A 15,861-nucleotide genomic window follows, 5' to 3' on the forward strand; every position below is an offset into this window, starting at 1 on the left:
AAAGGAGAGCAAGAAACAATACCTTTTTTCTAAATAAGCTGGACAAGTTAAATCTGCATTATTATTTATATGAATAAACACGTTACATAAATAAGAAGCAAAAGGCGATAAAAAAAGGCTGGAGGGGACCTCCAGGGATTTCATAGATTTCTAGGGTCGGAAGGGACCTGGTAGATCCTCGGGTCTGACCCCCTGCTCCAGGCAGGAAAGAGCGCTGGGGTTAAGTAACCCCAGCCAGAGGCCTGCCTAATCTCCTCTTGAACACCTTCAAGGTAGGAGAAAGCACCACCTCCCTTGGAAGCCCATTCCATATTTTGGCAACCCTCACTGTAAAGAATTTCTTCCTATCTCCAATTTAAATCTATTCTCCTTCAGTTTGTGGCCATTAGAGTGTCCCCTATTCCCTGCTGACACCCCGCAATGAGTTTGTAGGCAGCCACAAGATCGCCTCTCAGCCGTCTTTTGCGGAGGCTGAAGAGATTCAGATCCCTCAGTCTGTCTTCATAGGGTCTTACCTGCAGGCTCTCAACCATACGAGCAGCCCTCCTCTGAATCCTCTCAAGGTTATCCACATCCCCCTTGAAGTGCGGTGCCCAAAACTGGACGCAGTAGCCCAGCTGCACAGAATGGGACCCCCCAGTCTATGGGTGTGTTGGAGGTTCTTTCTCCCCAGGTGCAACACCTTGCATTTATCCTTGTTGAACTGCATCCTATTCTGATCTGCCCACTTCCCCAGTCTGTCCAAATCTGCCTGAATTTGCTCCCTGCCCTCCAGTGTGTTTACTATGCCCCATAGTTTAGTGTCATCTGCGAATTTGGACAAGGTGCTTTCAACACCTTCATCCAAATCACGGATGAAGAAATTAAACAGCACTGGTCCAAGGACAGATCCTTGGGGGACACCACTGCCCACATCCCTCCAGGGAGAAACCACCACTCTCTGGGTGCGTCCCATAAACCAGTTTCTCACCCACCTGACTGTGAAAAAATCCATATTGCAGCTACTCAGTTTCTGCATAAGAATTGGGTGCGACACTGTGTCAAAAGCCTTTTTAAAATCCAGGTAAATAATATCTACTTCCTTCCCTGCATTTAAGCACTTTGTGACTTGGTCATAAAAAGAGATCAGGTTTGTCTGGCAGGATCCGCCTGCTATAAGCCCATGCTGGTTGCCCCTTAACATTGTGCTACCCGCTGGCCCCCTGCAAATGTGATCCTTAATGATTTTTTTCTAAGGTCTTGCTAAGAACAGAGGTGAGGCTAACTGGCCTATAATTACCTGGGTCCTCTTTCCTCCCCTTCTTGAAGATAGGGACCATGATGGCCCTTTTCCAGTCCTTTGGGACCTGTCCCAAGTGCCACAAGTGCTCAAACAGCTGCACCAGTGGTTCTGCTATGTCATCAGCCAATTCCTTTAGTATCCTTGGGTGAAGATCGTCGGGTCCCGCTGACTTAAATACGTCCAACCCCTCCAAGTGCCCCTTCACCAGGTCAGTGCTAACCGTTGGTGCATTAGTACTACTCTCACCCCAGACTAAAGACTCATTGGGAGGTGTATTTGTATCGGTGTCCAGGAAAACAGAAGCAAATACATTATTTAAGAGCTCCACTTTTTCCATCCTATCAGTTATGAGTTGCCCTAATCCATTCTGTAGTGGCCCTGTGTTACCCTGCGCTGCCTTCTTCTTGGATCACCAAATCCAATTCCCTGCCCGAGGCAGGATCATTCTTATCCAAACCATCTCTTAACAAATCTGTTGCCTAAGCTCTTAGCAAAACTGCACAGTAAACCTGGCAACCTTGCTCAAGGAACTTTTTATGCCAGCATCCAAATCATTACACGTGTTTAACACCAGCGAGCGCAGGACATGCCTCCATGTGACTCCACTCAAAATCTCTTACCATTCTGACACGGATCCCTTATAATTACCCTTTGCTTGCAGCTAGTGAGCCAGTTGTCTATGAATCTCACAGTAGTATTGTCTCGCCCACATTTCTCCAATTTGTTTATGAACAGGGCATGTGGGACCTTGTCAAAAGCTTCAACGAAGTCCAGACACACTACATCCACAGCATTCCCTTCATCCCCCCGTCCAAGTAGTTACTCTGTCAAAGACAGAGATCAAGTTAGTTTGACATGATTTGTTCTCAGGTTTGACATGAGTCGACACCAGCAGCCAGCAAAGCAGAGAGAGCCCCTGGAGGCATTTTACAGCACAGAGAAGCTCTCGTTCCTTCTTGCAGTTTCAGTTCTAGGATTTATTTGAGAGCCCTGCTGGCCAAAAGAGATTTTCACAGTCAAGGATTCAGCCCCGGGTGCCAATGAGCTAGTGTCAGTGATGAAAGAAATGCATGGGTTCTGCAGAGCCTCAGGCCTGCCAGCAAATTTGTGGAGAAGCTGGTTGGCAGCTCCAATCCCCCGGTGCCTTGGAGTGAATTCCCGCGCTCGGAGACATGTCAGTCCGTGGATGTATGGAGCGGTACTAGAGCTTTCTCAAGCCCTCCTGCTTTGCGCGTAGGCGCAGGATTTTGAGCCATGTGGAGATAAGCTGTAAGAGCTGACGTTCACAATTACTGTCATTGTTCGGTCCTTCCAAGGAGAACATTCCCTACTCCAACCTCATGGGTCTGGTGGGTACATCCGTGATTCCCCGCCCAGGGCAGCAAGGAGGCTAATGAAGGCAAAGGGAGGCATGGAGGGAGAGAAGAGGCATAACCTTACAGGCACTAGGGCCTTCCTACAGGGTGGCAAAGCAAGGACAATAATTATACAAGATTTCCCAATCTGCCCGCCAGTCATCCCAGTGCCACGGCTAGCCCACGGGTAGACAAAGAGAGAGGGAAGAGGCGTGTGCCTGCTAAACTCTCTCTCGTTGGATATATTTGTTTGAGTAACTAGAGCATGTCTCTGCAGGCTGTGCTTTTATGGGAACAAGAGGCAAGAAATAGGAGTTTCTAACTGATCCATGCCCTGCCTCAATCGTAAATGGGGAGTGTCTATAATCTAAACTGTAGATAACTCAGATAACTCAGGGAGGGAGAGTTGCTTAGTTGTTCTTTCTGCCTAACGTGTCAGATCCTTCAGTCCTTATGCAAGCCAAATGCCCACCAGAGTCCCATCCTCCTGCCCCAAGCAAAAGTTAGGAGACGAGGTTCTATAATTGCTGTTGGTAAAGAGGGAAAATAAGCCTTTCCTGCCAATCTCCGTGACTCTAGGGATCTCTCATGTGATTTACCGCACAGTGTTGCTATGAAGAAACACAGGACTGGAGGGAGCCCCCTGGACTGTTGAGTCCAGCCCTCTCCGATCGCAGGCAGTCCTCGCCCCAAGCTGCCCCTTCAAGTCTTGTACACAAATGCAAGGCACAAAAGCAGACGCGCCAGTACCAGCTTAGGGCATGCCACAGGCAAAAACAGGGGAGACGAGAGCTCTGCCAGTGCTCATCCATTCCTCGGCAGGCTTGAGCAATGGTTGCAAAGCAGGTGAGGTGAACAGGTTAAATTCACATCCAGGACACTGTAAAACTAGCCTGAAGGAAGAGTTACAGGTGTTTGTCGGGGTCAGCTCCTGGGTGTTCATAGGTGCCTCCCGCACAACAGGAGAAGCGGTCAGAGCAGACAAACACACCCACTGCAGTGCCAAGGGCTTGTGGCTATGCAGCTCTGAAGCCAAATGGGACCCTTGGTAAGGCAGGCAGCAAACCTCCTTGAAAAGAAATGTCAAGGACAATGGCTGAGCAAAGGGATTTGATGAATGTGACGGTGCCCACGCTAATTAGACAAACGGGCTCTTTTTACTTAGTGTTGTCTTTGCCATCATGTTTTCTTCTCATTACAAAAACAGACAAGGATGGAACTAGCTGACTCATTAGTGGCCCGAAGAGTCTCCATCCGGCTCGGGTCAATGTTCATCCATCTACCCTTTTTCCTGAGCCCCGAAAGCCTGAAGCCACCTCCCTTGGCTGTGCATCATGCACCAGGTGCTGTGGAAGCCTGTTAACAGTCAGGCGCTCTGGCCACCTGGACTGGAGCACCAGGCTGCGCTGCCAAGTTGTTTCCATGGCAAGTGAAAGTCAGCCAGCGGAGCATCACCATAATCCTGGCTGGAGGAGCCTTGGGAGCTGGAGCTCTGCTCCCTCCCGCCCTCCTTCCATGAACTCCCTGGCGCAGCCACTGGCAGCCTGCAACCATCTCAGCCCAGGTCATGACATTGGCCGCAGTGTTGGGACACGTGGTCCAAGCCATCGATTTAACCTTCCAAGAAGCCCTTTGATCTCCGAAAGGCAAAATTTTCATTCAGCTCCTGGGAGCATCTAATAAGTGATTTAACATCTGCCGCAGTCTTTCTCACTTTGTTCAAAGAACTGGGAGGGATCAAAAAACTGCTGGCCAACTGTAGGTGTAATGCAACATTAAAGGGGAGCTGGACAGAAATGAAAGCCGCTGTAAATACATTGATAGCCATGATGGAAAGATCAGAATATGCTAGGCAACTGGATTTCCAGAAATGGTCAGAACTTGTCTAATTCTCCCACGAACAGCACTGATGCAATCTGTGCACTGCGCCGGCTTCCAGCTACATCCATGACCCTCTATATGGGTGCATCAGTGTATCTCTTCAGCAGCCGCTATCCTGCAGTCCTTCAAGGAGGGCAGGGCACATCAGGCCCTAGAGACTGTGCCAGCATCACTGTGACAGACACAAGCAGGGACATCCTGTTTATCTGAATGTTTCTCCAGAGCTTCGACTGGAACTTCAGGCTCCCAGTTCCCAGACACCCAGTTTGGTTTGGTGGCTGGGGTTCACTTGGGGAAAAGGGCAACCTGCAGCCAGGTTGGATCTCTCAGGTAAGTTGGGATCAGGCTTCTGGAGAAGACCTGAGGGCTGCACAAGGCGGGTCCAGGTGTCCCCTCCAGGAGCACTCGACTGGCACAGGGTAGGAGGTGCCACCATTCGGTGACAGAAAAGCCAACGCTCTGATCACATGTGGTCATTTTGCAAGGGCCATATTTGACCTTCTGCCTTAAACAGAAAAAGATAAAGCCACTCTCCAGGCCAATTAAGGCTATTCTCTACTGTTCGTGTTCAGGTGACAGCACAGCCGCGGTGGATGAAAGTCTCCCAGAAGTATTATCTCTACACAGACATCACATTTGAGGGGAGAGTACTTGCTGCATACCAGCCCTGAGCCAATCCCTGTTGCTTTAAGAGGGGAGAGTACGCTCCATGGGTTCATGTGCAATACCCGGTGCTGCAGCATCAGCAAAAAAGCTGCTTTGGCTGGATGTCTGCAGTGCGCTGGCCCCTCTTTCCTAACACAGACATGCCTGGGAGTCTGATCTGGGAGGCCTGGGAGTTTGTTTTTCCTTGTCCAAGAGGGCAGCTGCCAAATCACGCATTTCCTTCCTCCAACAAGTCTGATCCCACTGTGAGACTCGAGCTGACCCATGCCTCCCCAGTCAGCGGCTCTGGAACGCGGGAGGTAGTGGGACAAAGGCTTCTCCTGCCCGGCTCCTTCCACTCGCTAAACCAGTAAATGCCATTCAAGCAGACATGAGGATAAATGCACCAACCAACTTGCACTCCCATTAACAGCACGAAAGAGCATCTGTGACCTGAGCAGAGGGAAGGCACAGGAGAGCAAGGGGGGCTGGTTTGAATCTCAGCCATGCAACGGAGGAAGCCCCAAAGAAACCTCTTGATAGATGGGGACTCTAATCCACTGTAAAACATGAATGCTCTGCAGCTTGCTGCACCAGGGCCCGATATGCAAAGATACCACTCAGCCCCGGTAGGGGTAAGCTCTGGGCTGCAATTTGGTGCCCAACGGCAGAGTAAGGAGTCACTTCCAGACACATGAAGATGGGGGTGATGCTCTGTCACCTTCAGGGAAAGGAAAAAACACAGGGATTTGCTTTGCATGCAACGCACAACTCCCAGCTGCCAAGCCTTCCCTTGCTTCAGCCTTACACAGTGCATGGGCCACAGCCAGAATCCCCAGATGTCTCTAATCAATCCCCAGAGGCCGTCACCTCCCTGCTCGGTCTGGGGAAGTGGGCAAACACAGCTATGCTCACCCTGCCTCCAGAAACCTCACACACATGCTCAATACCAGGGGGAAGAACATGCAGCAGCAATGACTTGGAGCCTGAGAGAACACAGCGAAGAGAGAGAAGAGGCCTGGTGGCTGGCTAAAATCACGTGCCACCACCGACTGCACTGAGCCCTTCATGTCAATCATTGCACATGGGGAAAAGAGCTGCGTGTGCATGTGCACATGTGATTCTAGAGTCCTGAGAGCAAGTTGGGATGTCTTCTTAGAGGAGATGCTCCCAGGCATCCAGGACCTACAGAACTGATGCAGGAATGGATCCCTTGCAGAAGTCCCCTGGTCTGGATTATACAGGAAATCAGATCACACTGGTCCCTGCTGGTCTTAAAGATAGATGTAGGCACCTAGCCCTTCTGTAATACCTGCAATGTATCCGACAGAGTCTCTGGGCTCACCCACTCCCCACTGGGATAGGTCATGTTACAGCCTCCCTGCCTGCAGATGGGGAAACTGAGGCATACTCCAGAGAAACAACTTGCCTGAAGTCACATCATGAGTCAGTGGCAAAGCTGGCCTGGAATTCAAGTCTCCTCACAACACCCAAGGGAACCTCTCAATCACCAGATCCAACTTTTCACCCACTAAGTGAAAGGAGCCCAATGTCACTACCACCAAAATAAGTTGGCTGTTTCACCTGCGGAGCTGGAGCTGCCCTGAGGGCAGGGGCATGAGAGTGGCAGTGCAGAGCCTCTGCTCGCACGGCTGCAACCAACTGCTAGGCACTCACATCCAGATGAGCACAGGGGCCACTCTCCAGTGGGATCATTTCTACCTGCAGGGCACAAGGTCCTTTTTCAAAGCCAGGCTCATCTGCGTTGGTTCAAAGACAGCAAACCAGAAGCCCAGAAAGGTAACAGCAATCCAGCACAGGGGCAGTGCAACCCTGGGGTCTTGCAATGGCTCCAGATCAAGGGTCTAACTCAGCTCAAGGTTGCCCCAGTTGGACTTCCCATTCAGGTGGGGAGTCAAAGGCAGCTGGAAGTAAGGCTAGACACCATGCTAGCCTCCTAGGCCAACCTTTGACCTTTCTATTGACATCTCTGCCATAAAGTGAGGGCAGCTGACCAGTTGTGGCCCTTCCAGCCAGCGAAGGAGAAAGGGTTTGAAAAACAGGTAAGGGCTGCAGGAGTTATCCTTGACCCCATGCAAGGGTTTCCACATTACCCAAACTCCTGCAGCCCCTCACCTTCAGTCACTGGCTTTGCAGGGAGATGCTGCAGCCAGATTCCACTTCCAACGCTGCACAGTGCCTGCATTGTCCCTTCTTGGCACTGCCCTCTGCGTGCGGGCCCACAACAAAGCGCCGGGGCCAGAGCAGAGTTAGGTCATCCGTCTCCCTGTCCAATTAAACAACACTAACATCCTCGCCTGACAGCTGCAGTCAATTGGATCCGTCCTCACCCTGCCAGGCTGGTCTTGTCTGCTGAGGGCTTGAGTGACGCATGAAAGAGAGAGGGGGAGAGGCAGAGAGAAAGAATGGAGAGAGGAGATCAAGCCCTACAGGAGCAGGAGAAAGAAGTAGCTGGGACTTAATGGTGGAAGTGCTGGGCCGGGGCTCTGGATCCCTGGTTAGTTCCCAGCTCGCCGACAGCCTCCTTGTGAGCCCCTGGGCATGTAACTTAGCCTTCCTCCTACCTCCAAGTCCCTTCCACAATAGGGGTCGTGACCACTCCTGCCCTCCACCTTGTCTATCTGGAGCCAGGGCAGGGACTGCTGCTTATCTCTAGCGCTCAGACTGGGCCGGGACAATCGGAGTACACACAATCGAAAAAAAAAGGAACCATCCGTTCTGCCAGGGACAGCGTTAGGTCAGTCGTGGCCAAGAACCTAGGCCACATTTAGAATGAGAGAAATGCTTCCTCTGTCTTAAATATATCTCAGTTTCCTGCTGGCCTTGACACTCAAAAATAGCAGCAGTGCCCAAGAGCCAGAAGGAACACACCCAGGAGAGACACAGCCAGGGGACAGGGATTGATGGTTTCACTGTGACGCAGGAGAGAAATGCAAAAGGAACCAGCAAAATAGAGCTTTCATCCCCATGATTCAGCTTGCACAGCCCCAGCAGCCCTGTGCAGTCACTCACCAAGCTGGCTGGGCACTCAGAAGCACCGAATGCTCACTGCTCCCATTGAGGATGGGAACCGGTACTCAGCATATCTGGAAGCCACGCACAGGAGGCCACGCTGTCAAAGCCACTGGACACTGACATCAGGGACTTCCAGCAAGGCTGTGACAATGCCACTTTTGAAACAGGGTATTTTACTCAGCCTTTCTGGGGATGCAGCTCAGGATTTTACATCTCCCGCTCCTGGGCTGCTGGGATCTTGCTATTTCGCCCTGAATCTCACCATATTCATCACTTCTTCTCACACACTAGCTCCTGCATTTGCTCTGATGATGGGGAACCTCTCCACTTTCCATTAAAACAAATACTCAGTTCCTAGCCCTTATGGTTGTGAAGTGAGACCTTGACCTAAGGGAGACCTAAATCAGAAAACCAGCCATCCTGAGCTTTCCACAAGGGTCTCAGACTTTGAGGCTGTGTCCAATGTCCCTGAAATCATGGTCGACCGGTGCCTCCCGAGTCTTGGGAGGCACCAGATCGCCAACGATTGCCAAGCCAGCGGTGAAACGGGAAGTGCACTTCCGCCGGCAATTCCAGTTTCGCAGTTGGTGCTTCTGGGGGGTGCACTTCCGATCTCAGGGGGTGCACATGCACCCATGTGCAGCCCCTATGCATCGCCAATGCCTGAAGTGCAAGTCTGCTCCTGAATCTTTGCAAACCAGGAAGAAGGACTTAACCCCTACTCACTATCATAACAGGTTCTCCACCAAGGAGCCTCATCCCACCAGCAGACACCATGGGCTGGTCACCGGGGCAGATACAGGCAGGAATTAATGAGTGTATTAGCCTGTCCAAATGTCCTCACATCCTGAGGCAGCATCATACACCATTCATGAAGGCACCACCGTCTCCAGTTCTGGATAGGCTGTGTTGGAGGTCAGTAGCAGGCCTCTGGGAACCCAAATCTGGAACATGCTACAAAGCAAACGTTGGTTGCCTCATCCCTATGGGAAGTCAAAACAGAGGGGCAACAGATGTTCCTCCATGACTTTCAAGTCAACTTCTTGATTTTAGAGGAAGGAGACTGATTTCTGAAGGCTGTCCTGGAATCAGCAGGGGTAACATTCACAGTTATGGTGACTTGATTGTCAGCTCAGTTCTCCAAATAAATAAGAAAGAATGGACCAAAGTCAAAGCATCCTGCTGCAAGTTTCCGGAGGCGAGAGACAGAAAGCCAAGGTTTCAGTTCAAACTTCTCCTACTCCTTCAGTCCAGGGAGCTCTGGGTTTCTGACCTGGAAGCATTTCTTGCTCTTCTGAGTTGTGCACGCTCAGCGAGTTGGAATATGGGCACTGGGCCCACAAGGATTTGGTGACAGCTCTATTTTTAGATGCGCTTTCCTAGCCATTCACTCAGAGACATTGCTCTGAGGGTCCCCGTCCCCTCACTGCCCTGCTCGCTGTGCACCAAAGCCAACATGCAACAGACCACGGGGGTTTCAGAGCAGACCCTTAGAAGCCTTGTTCAGTGACACTGTCATCTTGAGAAGGCCACCTGGCCACACCGCGTTTTGCTGAGAGGTCCTCCTTTGCCACCAGGTACTCAAGATTCGAACTGAGTTAAAAGAAGGAAAGTACTGGAGAAGGACAGTAGCAAAGCTGTGGAGTGGGGAGAGACTGGACACAGGGTTACAGCGATAAGTCATGGCTGCTACAGTCTGCAATGGAGATAGGCCTTTGATGGCATCCATTGCTTTTAGGACCTCTATTGTATTTGAGCAAAGAGGATCTTTCCTTTGTGCAAGCTTTGCATTCAGTTTCCCAAACCTCGGGTAGATTTAAGATTTGGAGCGACAGATCGTCAGGATTCACCGACCCAAGAAATCTGTACTGTGCATCACCATTAGAAACCCAAGCCACAGGGAGCCAAACCAAAGCGAGGCACGATCAAACGTCCCCGATGGTGAGTAAACACTGCAGCGCTGCCAGACCTCGCAGCACAGCAAGACACACGGCGCACACGCAAGGGAAGAACAACAGCTACAGCTTCCCTACAAGGAAGCCATATGGTATCACGGGGAGGGGATGGACCTGGAGCGCACAGCAGTGTGCGTGCAAGCACTCAGGTATTTGCGGCAGCCTCTATCTGCTGTGAGGCATCAGGGGATACTCACCTCATCTTACAAATGGGGAAACTCGGGTGAATCCAAAAATCTTCGTGCAGGCTTGGCAAGCTAGGCCTTTTTCTAGGCAAGATGCATGCTCCACACCGCACAGGCTCTGATCCAAACATGGACCCCCGGGCTCTCCTGCCCCATCAGCATCAAGAGAAGCCTTCCCCACGCTCGGAGAATGCCCTTCTGTCCCGAATAATAAGAGCAAACGGGGCCCAAACTTTGCCCAAAGAAAGCTCTGCACAAAGGAACTGCTTCCCCCACATCTGGGGTGGAACACAGCCGTGATTTATCAGTCCCACTATACAACCTTAGAGGGGAGGGAGTGAAGAACTCCGCAGCCATTTGCAATTATAGGAGGGAGGCTGGAGAGTAATTAGCCAAGCTGGAGTCCGGCCAGATTTCCAGGTCTAAAGCAGTCACATGCTGCCAAAGAGACTGAAGTGCAAAGACTGGAGCTGCTGAATAGAACTGACTCTGCCTGCTGTTTCCTGGAGCTCCAGGATGTTCTCCTTTCCGTGTGTGCGGAGGTTGGCTGTTTAAAAAAAGATCACCCTCCTACCCCCAACTTTCTTTTCCTGGCAGTTCCTTGCCATTATGCACCTGCTGCCTTGAGGACCCTCTGAGGCCTCTTGGAAGGCACTTCCCCAGTTCAGATGGGGAGATAACTGAACTCCCTGAAAGTCAGGCCGACTTGGATGTTGCTCTCACCTATTTTCTCCTCTCACAGGTTGTTCTGAATCCTCCAGGATCTGGTGACACCATGTGCTTTGCCTCAAATAAAAATCCCTTCATTAAAATCTACAGTTTATAATGCAAAAAGTGGTGTCGTGATCTGGGAAGGCGGTTTCCTCCTGTCCCCACTGGTAGGAATCAAAGAAGTGCAATCGTGTAACATATGCCCTATATAGCAAAGAGCTAACTGAGTCTCCTTTAACTCGAGAGGTCAGGAGCCTGTGGTTCTGGAGCAGGAGTGCTGGGGCTCTCCCTCCCTTCAACAGAGCCCTTATGAGTGCACCATTGCGGCAGCTGTGAAGCTCCAACATAGCCTTGGGTGCGTTATAGGTAGACGTGGCGCGCCGTTTGCTAGGACGAGCGAAGGCAATTGCTGTGTAGGCAACCACATGCCTTGCTCATCGCTGCAAAGTATGCAGTTTTTCAGCCCACAAAGACCCACCCAAACTTCGGGCGGTAATGTGCCCTGGGCTCCATCCACCGCAAAGCTAATCACCCAGATGGTGTCTCCTCCTGCTGGTAGCCTCTCTGTCTCAGGGATCAGCCGAGTCCTCCTTCATTCACATCCCTGCTAGCCACCCAGGACTTCCCTGCCACCTCCGCCACAGACACCCGCCCACCCCAAATGCCAAGCCGCAGCTGCTTTCAGGGAATCACGCGAAAAGCAGCAGATTGCAAAACAGAGCAAGCGCCAGCATTAACTCACGGCTCTCTCTAATCATGAGTGATGGCTGGGGGTGGAGGGGGGGGGGAGAGAAAGCCCATGCCAGCTGCCAAGGCACTGGAAAAGGAGCAATGTATCCAGACGGTCACCCCTGGATTTCATAGATTTCATAGACATTCGGGCTGGAAGGGACCTCAAAAGATCATCGAGTCCAGCCCCCTGCCCCAGGGGCAGGAAGTCAGTAGGGATCATAGGATCCCAGCAAGATAAACATCCAAATTTCCCTTGAAGGAGTTCAAAGTAGGTGCTTGAACCACCTCTGGAGGCAGTCTATTCCAGGCCTTGGGGACTCAGACAGTAAAGAAGTTCTTCCTTATGTCCAGCCTGAAATGGTCCTGGAGGAGTTTGTGACTGTTTGACCTTGTCACCCCTCGGGGCGCTCTGGTGAACAGACGTTCCCCCAGATGCTGGTGGTCACCCCTGATGAACTTATAGGCAGCCATCAGATCACCCCTGAGCCTGCGCTTTTCCAGGCTGAAGAGTCCCATAGCTCTCAGCCTCTTAACATATGGTCTGTTTTCCTGACCTCTGATCATGCGCGTGGTTCTCCTCTGAACTCTCTCAAGCTTCTCCACATCCTTTTTGAATTGTGGAGCCCAAAACTGGACGCAGTACTCCAGCTGCGGCCTCACCAAGGCTGACTACAATGTGAGAAGGCCGAGTACAACAAATGACGTCCTGGGATTTGCTTGAGAAGCGTCTGTGGATGCAAGCCAGCATTTTGCTCACTTCACTAGCTGCAGCATCACATTGAAGGCTCATGTTCATTTTGTGGTTAAATATGACCCCCAAGTTCCTTTCGTCCGTAGTGCTAGCCAGCGTAGCACTGTGCCAAGCCTATAAGCATGCTGCAGGGTTTTCGTCCCGAGGTGGAGAACCTTGCATTTTTCGGTGTTAAACACCATCAGGTTCTCATCTGCCCATTTTCTGAGCCTGCCAAGGTCAGCCTGGATCTCCCTCCTGTCCTCAGGTGTGGACACTTTACCCCAGAGTCTGGTGTCATCGGCGAACTTGGCCAGTCAGCTTCTGACACCAATGTCCACATCATTAATGAAGATGTTGAATAGTGTTGGCCCAAGGACAGAGCCTTGGGGGACCCCACTGGGGGATCCTCCTGGCCTGGAGGCTGGGTTACCCCGCAAGGGGACCCGACAGCCTGGAAGAGAGGTCAGAGCACAAGGGAGGGAACGGAAACTGCATCCGTGCCAGACATCTGCTCCCTGGCCCGACTCACATGAGGGTTGGGAGAACAGGATCTTAAAGCCACGTGCCAGAAAACTTCACAGAACTGCATGGCTTTGTGGGGGCCAGGTCTTCACAAGAGCCACCACGTGCATCCAGGCAGATTGCCTCCAAACCCCTTTTCCAGCCTCATGTCTCGTGGACCCCAACCCCACGACTTGAAAGCGAGTGCCAGCACAGTCACATAGCACTATATGGGCCTAGCCTGGGTACCCAGAGCTGGCCACACTCCCTGCATCACAAGGGGCACAGACAACTTGTGGGGCTGTGAGCCATCCAGGGGTATGTCCTGGATTTTGGCCCCTCACTGGCAGCCCACACTAGTTATAGCATTAGCAGGACCAGCCAGCTCCTGGCTGCATCCTGCGCCTGTGTGCCAGGGAGGGTGAGCCAGCACTCAGGGTTACACATGCCAGTCCAGGCCCAGGAGGTCGGGCAGGAGTTGTGCCCACCCAGAGAAAGCCCCAGGCTCTTCTTCCTTTCACAAAAGCAGCCAGGTCTGGAGGCTGCCATGTTTCCCTCCCAAGGAGAAAGTGTCCCTAAGGCTTACAAAGTCTCACGTCCTCCCCTTGCTTTCTTCCTCCCCCCCACTGTAATGTTTAGCCCAGTGTTTTGCTTTAAAACTATTTGTGGGAGCCAGAAATGTTGACCACTTGCTGTGCTGGCCACAGGGAGAACAGGAAATACTTGACGGATGCCCAGAGTTATGTAAAGCGCTGGATAAACACAGCCTATTCCAGCCTCCTGCTCTCCCCATGAAATCCTGTGCCTATTTAACAGGGAGGGGCATGAAGTTGGTAATGCTCAAAGCCTCAGCAGCAGAGCTGGGAAGAACCCAGGAAAACTGATGACTGCCCTTCTGCTTTAAGTACCGGGCCAACGCTACTGGTAGAGGGCCGGGGAGACCGCACGAGACCCACAGTGAGATGTGCCACCGTCACATCGCTGCTTCGTCGGTGCCCAGCCACTCGGCTTCTCCAAACTTGAATCCAAGTTTTTTTTTTCCCGGCTAAAATAACTGGCCGTGTTCTCAAAATACAGAGGGTTTCCATGGCAATGGCTGTATTTACTCCTGGGTGGGTTGTGAGTGAGTTAGAGGCGCCAGCAACAGGCTACTCGCTGTGCCTCCATCTTTCGCACATAAACTCTGTTTGGATGGAAAATTGTTTTGGCTCCGACTTCCTTGCTTCCTCAGCCCCGCTCACCGAGCCCGCAGGGCCCGAGACGGAGGGCCTCAGCTCATTCGTATACCCCCATCCGCAGCCAGTGCTCAGTGGGACACATGGGCTGTGTTCGCGCTGCTGAACCCTGTGCCAGAGAGCTGCGGCCTCTGACCGGGGGTTCAGACAGCTGCTGGGACTCTGCTGAAGATGCTCGCGCTGGAAATGCCACAAGTTTGAGCAGAAGGGGTCCGTCGGAAAGCAGCGCTGAGCACACACGCAGCACACGGCAGCTCTACAGCCTCCTGTGCCCCTGGGAGACACGTAGGAAACTCCTCCACCTGCTTCGCTGATGAGGCCAGAGAGCCAGGGTCGCAAGAAGCCTGTGCGCCAAACTGCCCACACATTTCTCCATGTGCTCAGTGTTACACACTGCACGCACACGCACACGCACACGTGACAGCTTAGCCCAGAAGGGAGAGTGCCCGTGAGTCAGTGACGGAGCCGGGATCTGCAGAGTTTCCTGGCAATGCAGGCTCTGGTAGGGAGATGCTACACTAATATGCAAGGGAGGCTGGAGCAGATGCAACGTTGGATGTTGGCCTGAGAAACAGCTGGACTCCGCGGCTGGAGTCTCGTCTATTATTTATTAGGAGAAACATGTTTCAAAGATGCTTTTGACCTTGAGACTCTGGGATTGGCGCAGGCACACGTACTGGTATGAACCGCGCGCTGTAGGACCTACAGCCGAGCTCATCTTCCGGGACCACGACCCGCAGCTCGGGGCTCCCCAAACCCCCTCCACAAAAAAAGCCACAGGCATGCTCAGGATGTAGGGGAAGTGCCAGCATTTCTACTGTAGTTTTGGCAGCGCGACGGGAAGCCTGGAAGGGACAGTCTGGAAAAGGAAGAGTTCAGACACAGCCCTGTGCACCTTCCACCTCTGCGCTCCCGGAGCGCTCTCCTGAAATCCCCCCAAGCAGGGAGACTGGGGGGGTGGTTTTAGGGGGGGGAAGCAAAGTTTGCTGCCTGTGGGATCTCAGAAACGCCCATCCCGTCCCACAAGCGCTTTGGGGCAGGGTGGGAGCAGCCTCCGTACCCCAGGAATCAGCACACACAGGCTGGACCTCCGCAGCTCCCTCCCTGAAGGGGGGCAGTTCCCTTGCTCCCACGACACCCTCCACCCCAACTCAGCATCTCCCCCAGCCTACAGCCAGGATCCAGCTACACCCCCGGAGCCGAGGACCCACGCTTCAAGATGCTTCGTCGGCCCCACGAAGGGCATCTATTTACCCCCGAAAGCTTGCAAAAGAAGAATTTTTTCCAACTGTCTAATACCAGAGCCCGTGTCCTTCGCCCAACACCCCTGCCCGCACTTACTGGAAACTTAGGGGATGCTGGGCACCAAGGGGGGCACAGAGGGAGCAAAGGGGCTCGAGCCCCTTGCACGGGGGGTTGGTCACTCACCTTGCAGCTGGGCGGACAGAGCCTCCTGCTGCTGCCGGTGCTTGAGAGCCAGCGCCTCGGCGCCGCGCACCTTCTGCTGCAAGTGGCCGTAGAGGAAAGCCCCGGCGCCCAGGCAAGCCAGCGCCGCCAGGCAGAAGCCGGCCTGCAGCAGCCCCTTCTCCCGCCGGGAGCACATGCCGGCG

At 52.6% G+C, this 15,861-nt stretch overlaps 1 protein-coding gene across 1 annotated transcript in view; it reads right to left on the bottom strand.

Moving 5' to 3' along the window:
• Positions 1–15,854, bottom strand: part of LOC102376440 (Golgi integral membrane protein 4-like) — a 63,158-nt gene extending 47,304 nt beyond the window's left edge. The window contains exon 1 of the mRNA XM_006018846.3: positions 15,680–15,854. Within this exon, the coding sequence (XP_006018908.1) occupies positions 15,680–15,854 (175 nt within the window). The remainder of the gene's footprint in view (positions 1–15,679) is intronic.
• Between the last annotated feature and the right edge of the window lie 7 nt (positions 15,855–15,861).

This window comes from Alligator sinensis, unplaced genomic scaffold (assembly GCF_000455745.1).
Source record: "Alligator sinensis unplaced genomic scaffold, ASM45574v1 scaffold569_1, whole genome shotgun sequence".
Taxonomy (NCBI): Eukaryota; Metazoa; Chordata; order Crocodylia; family Alligatoridae; genus Alligator; species Alligator sinensis.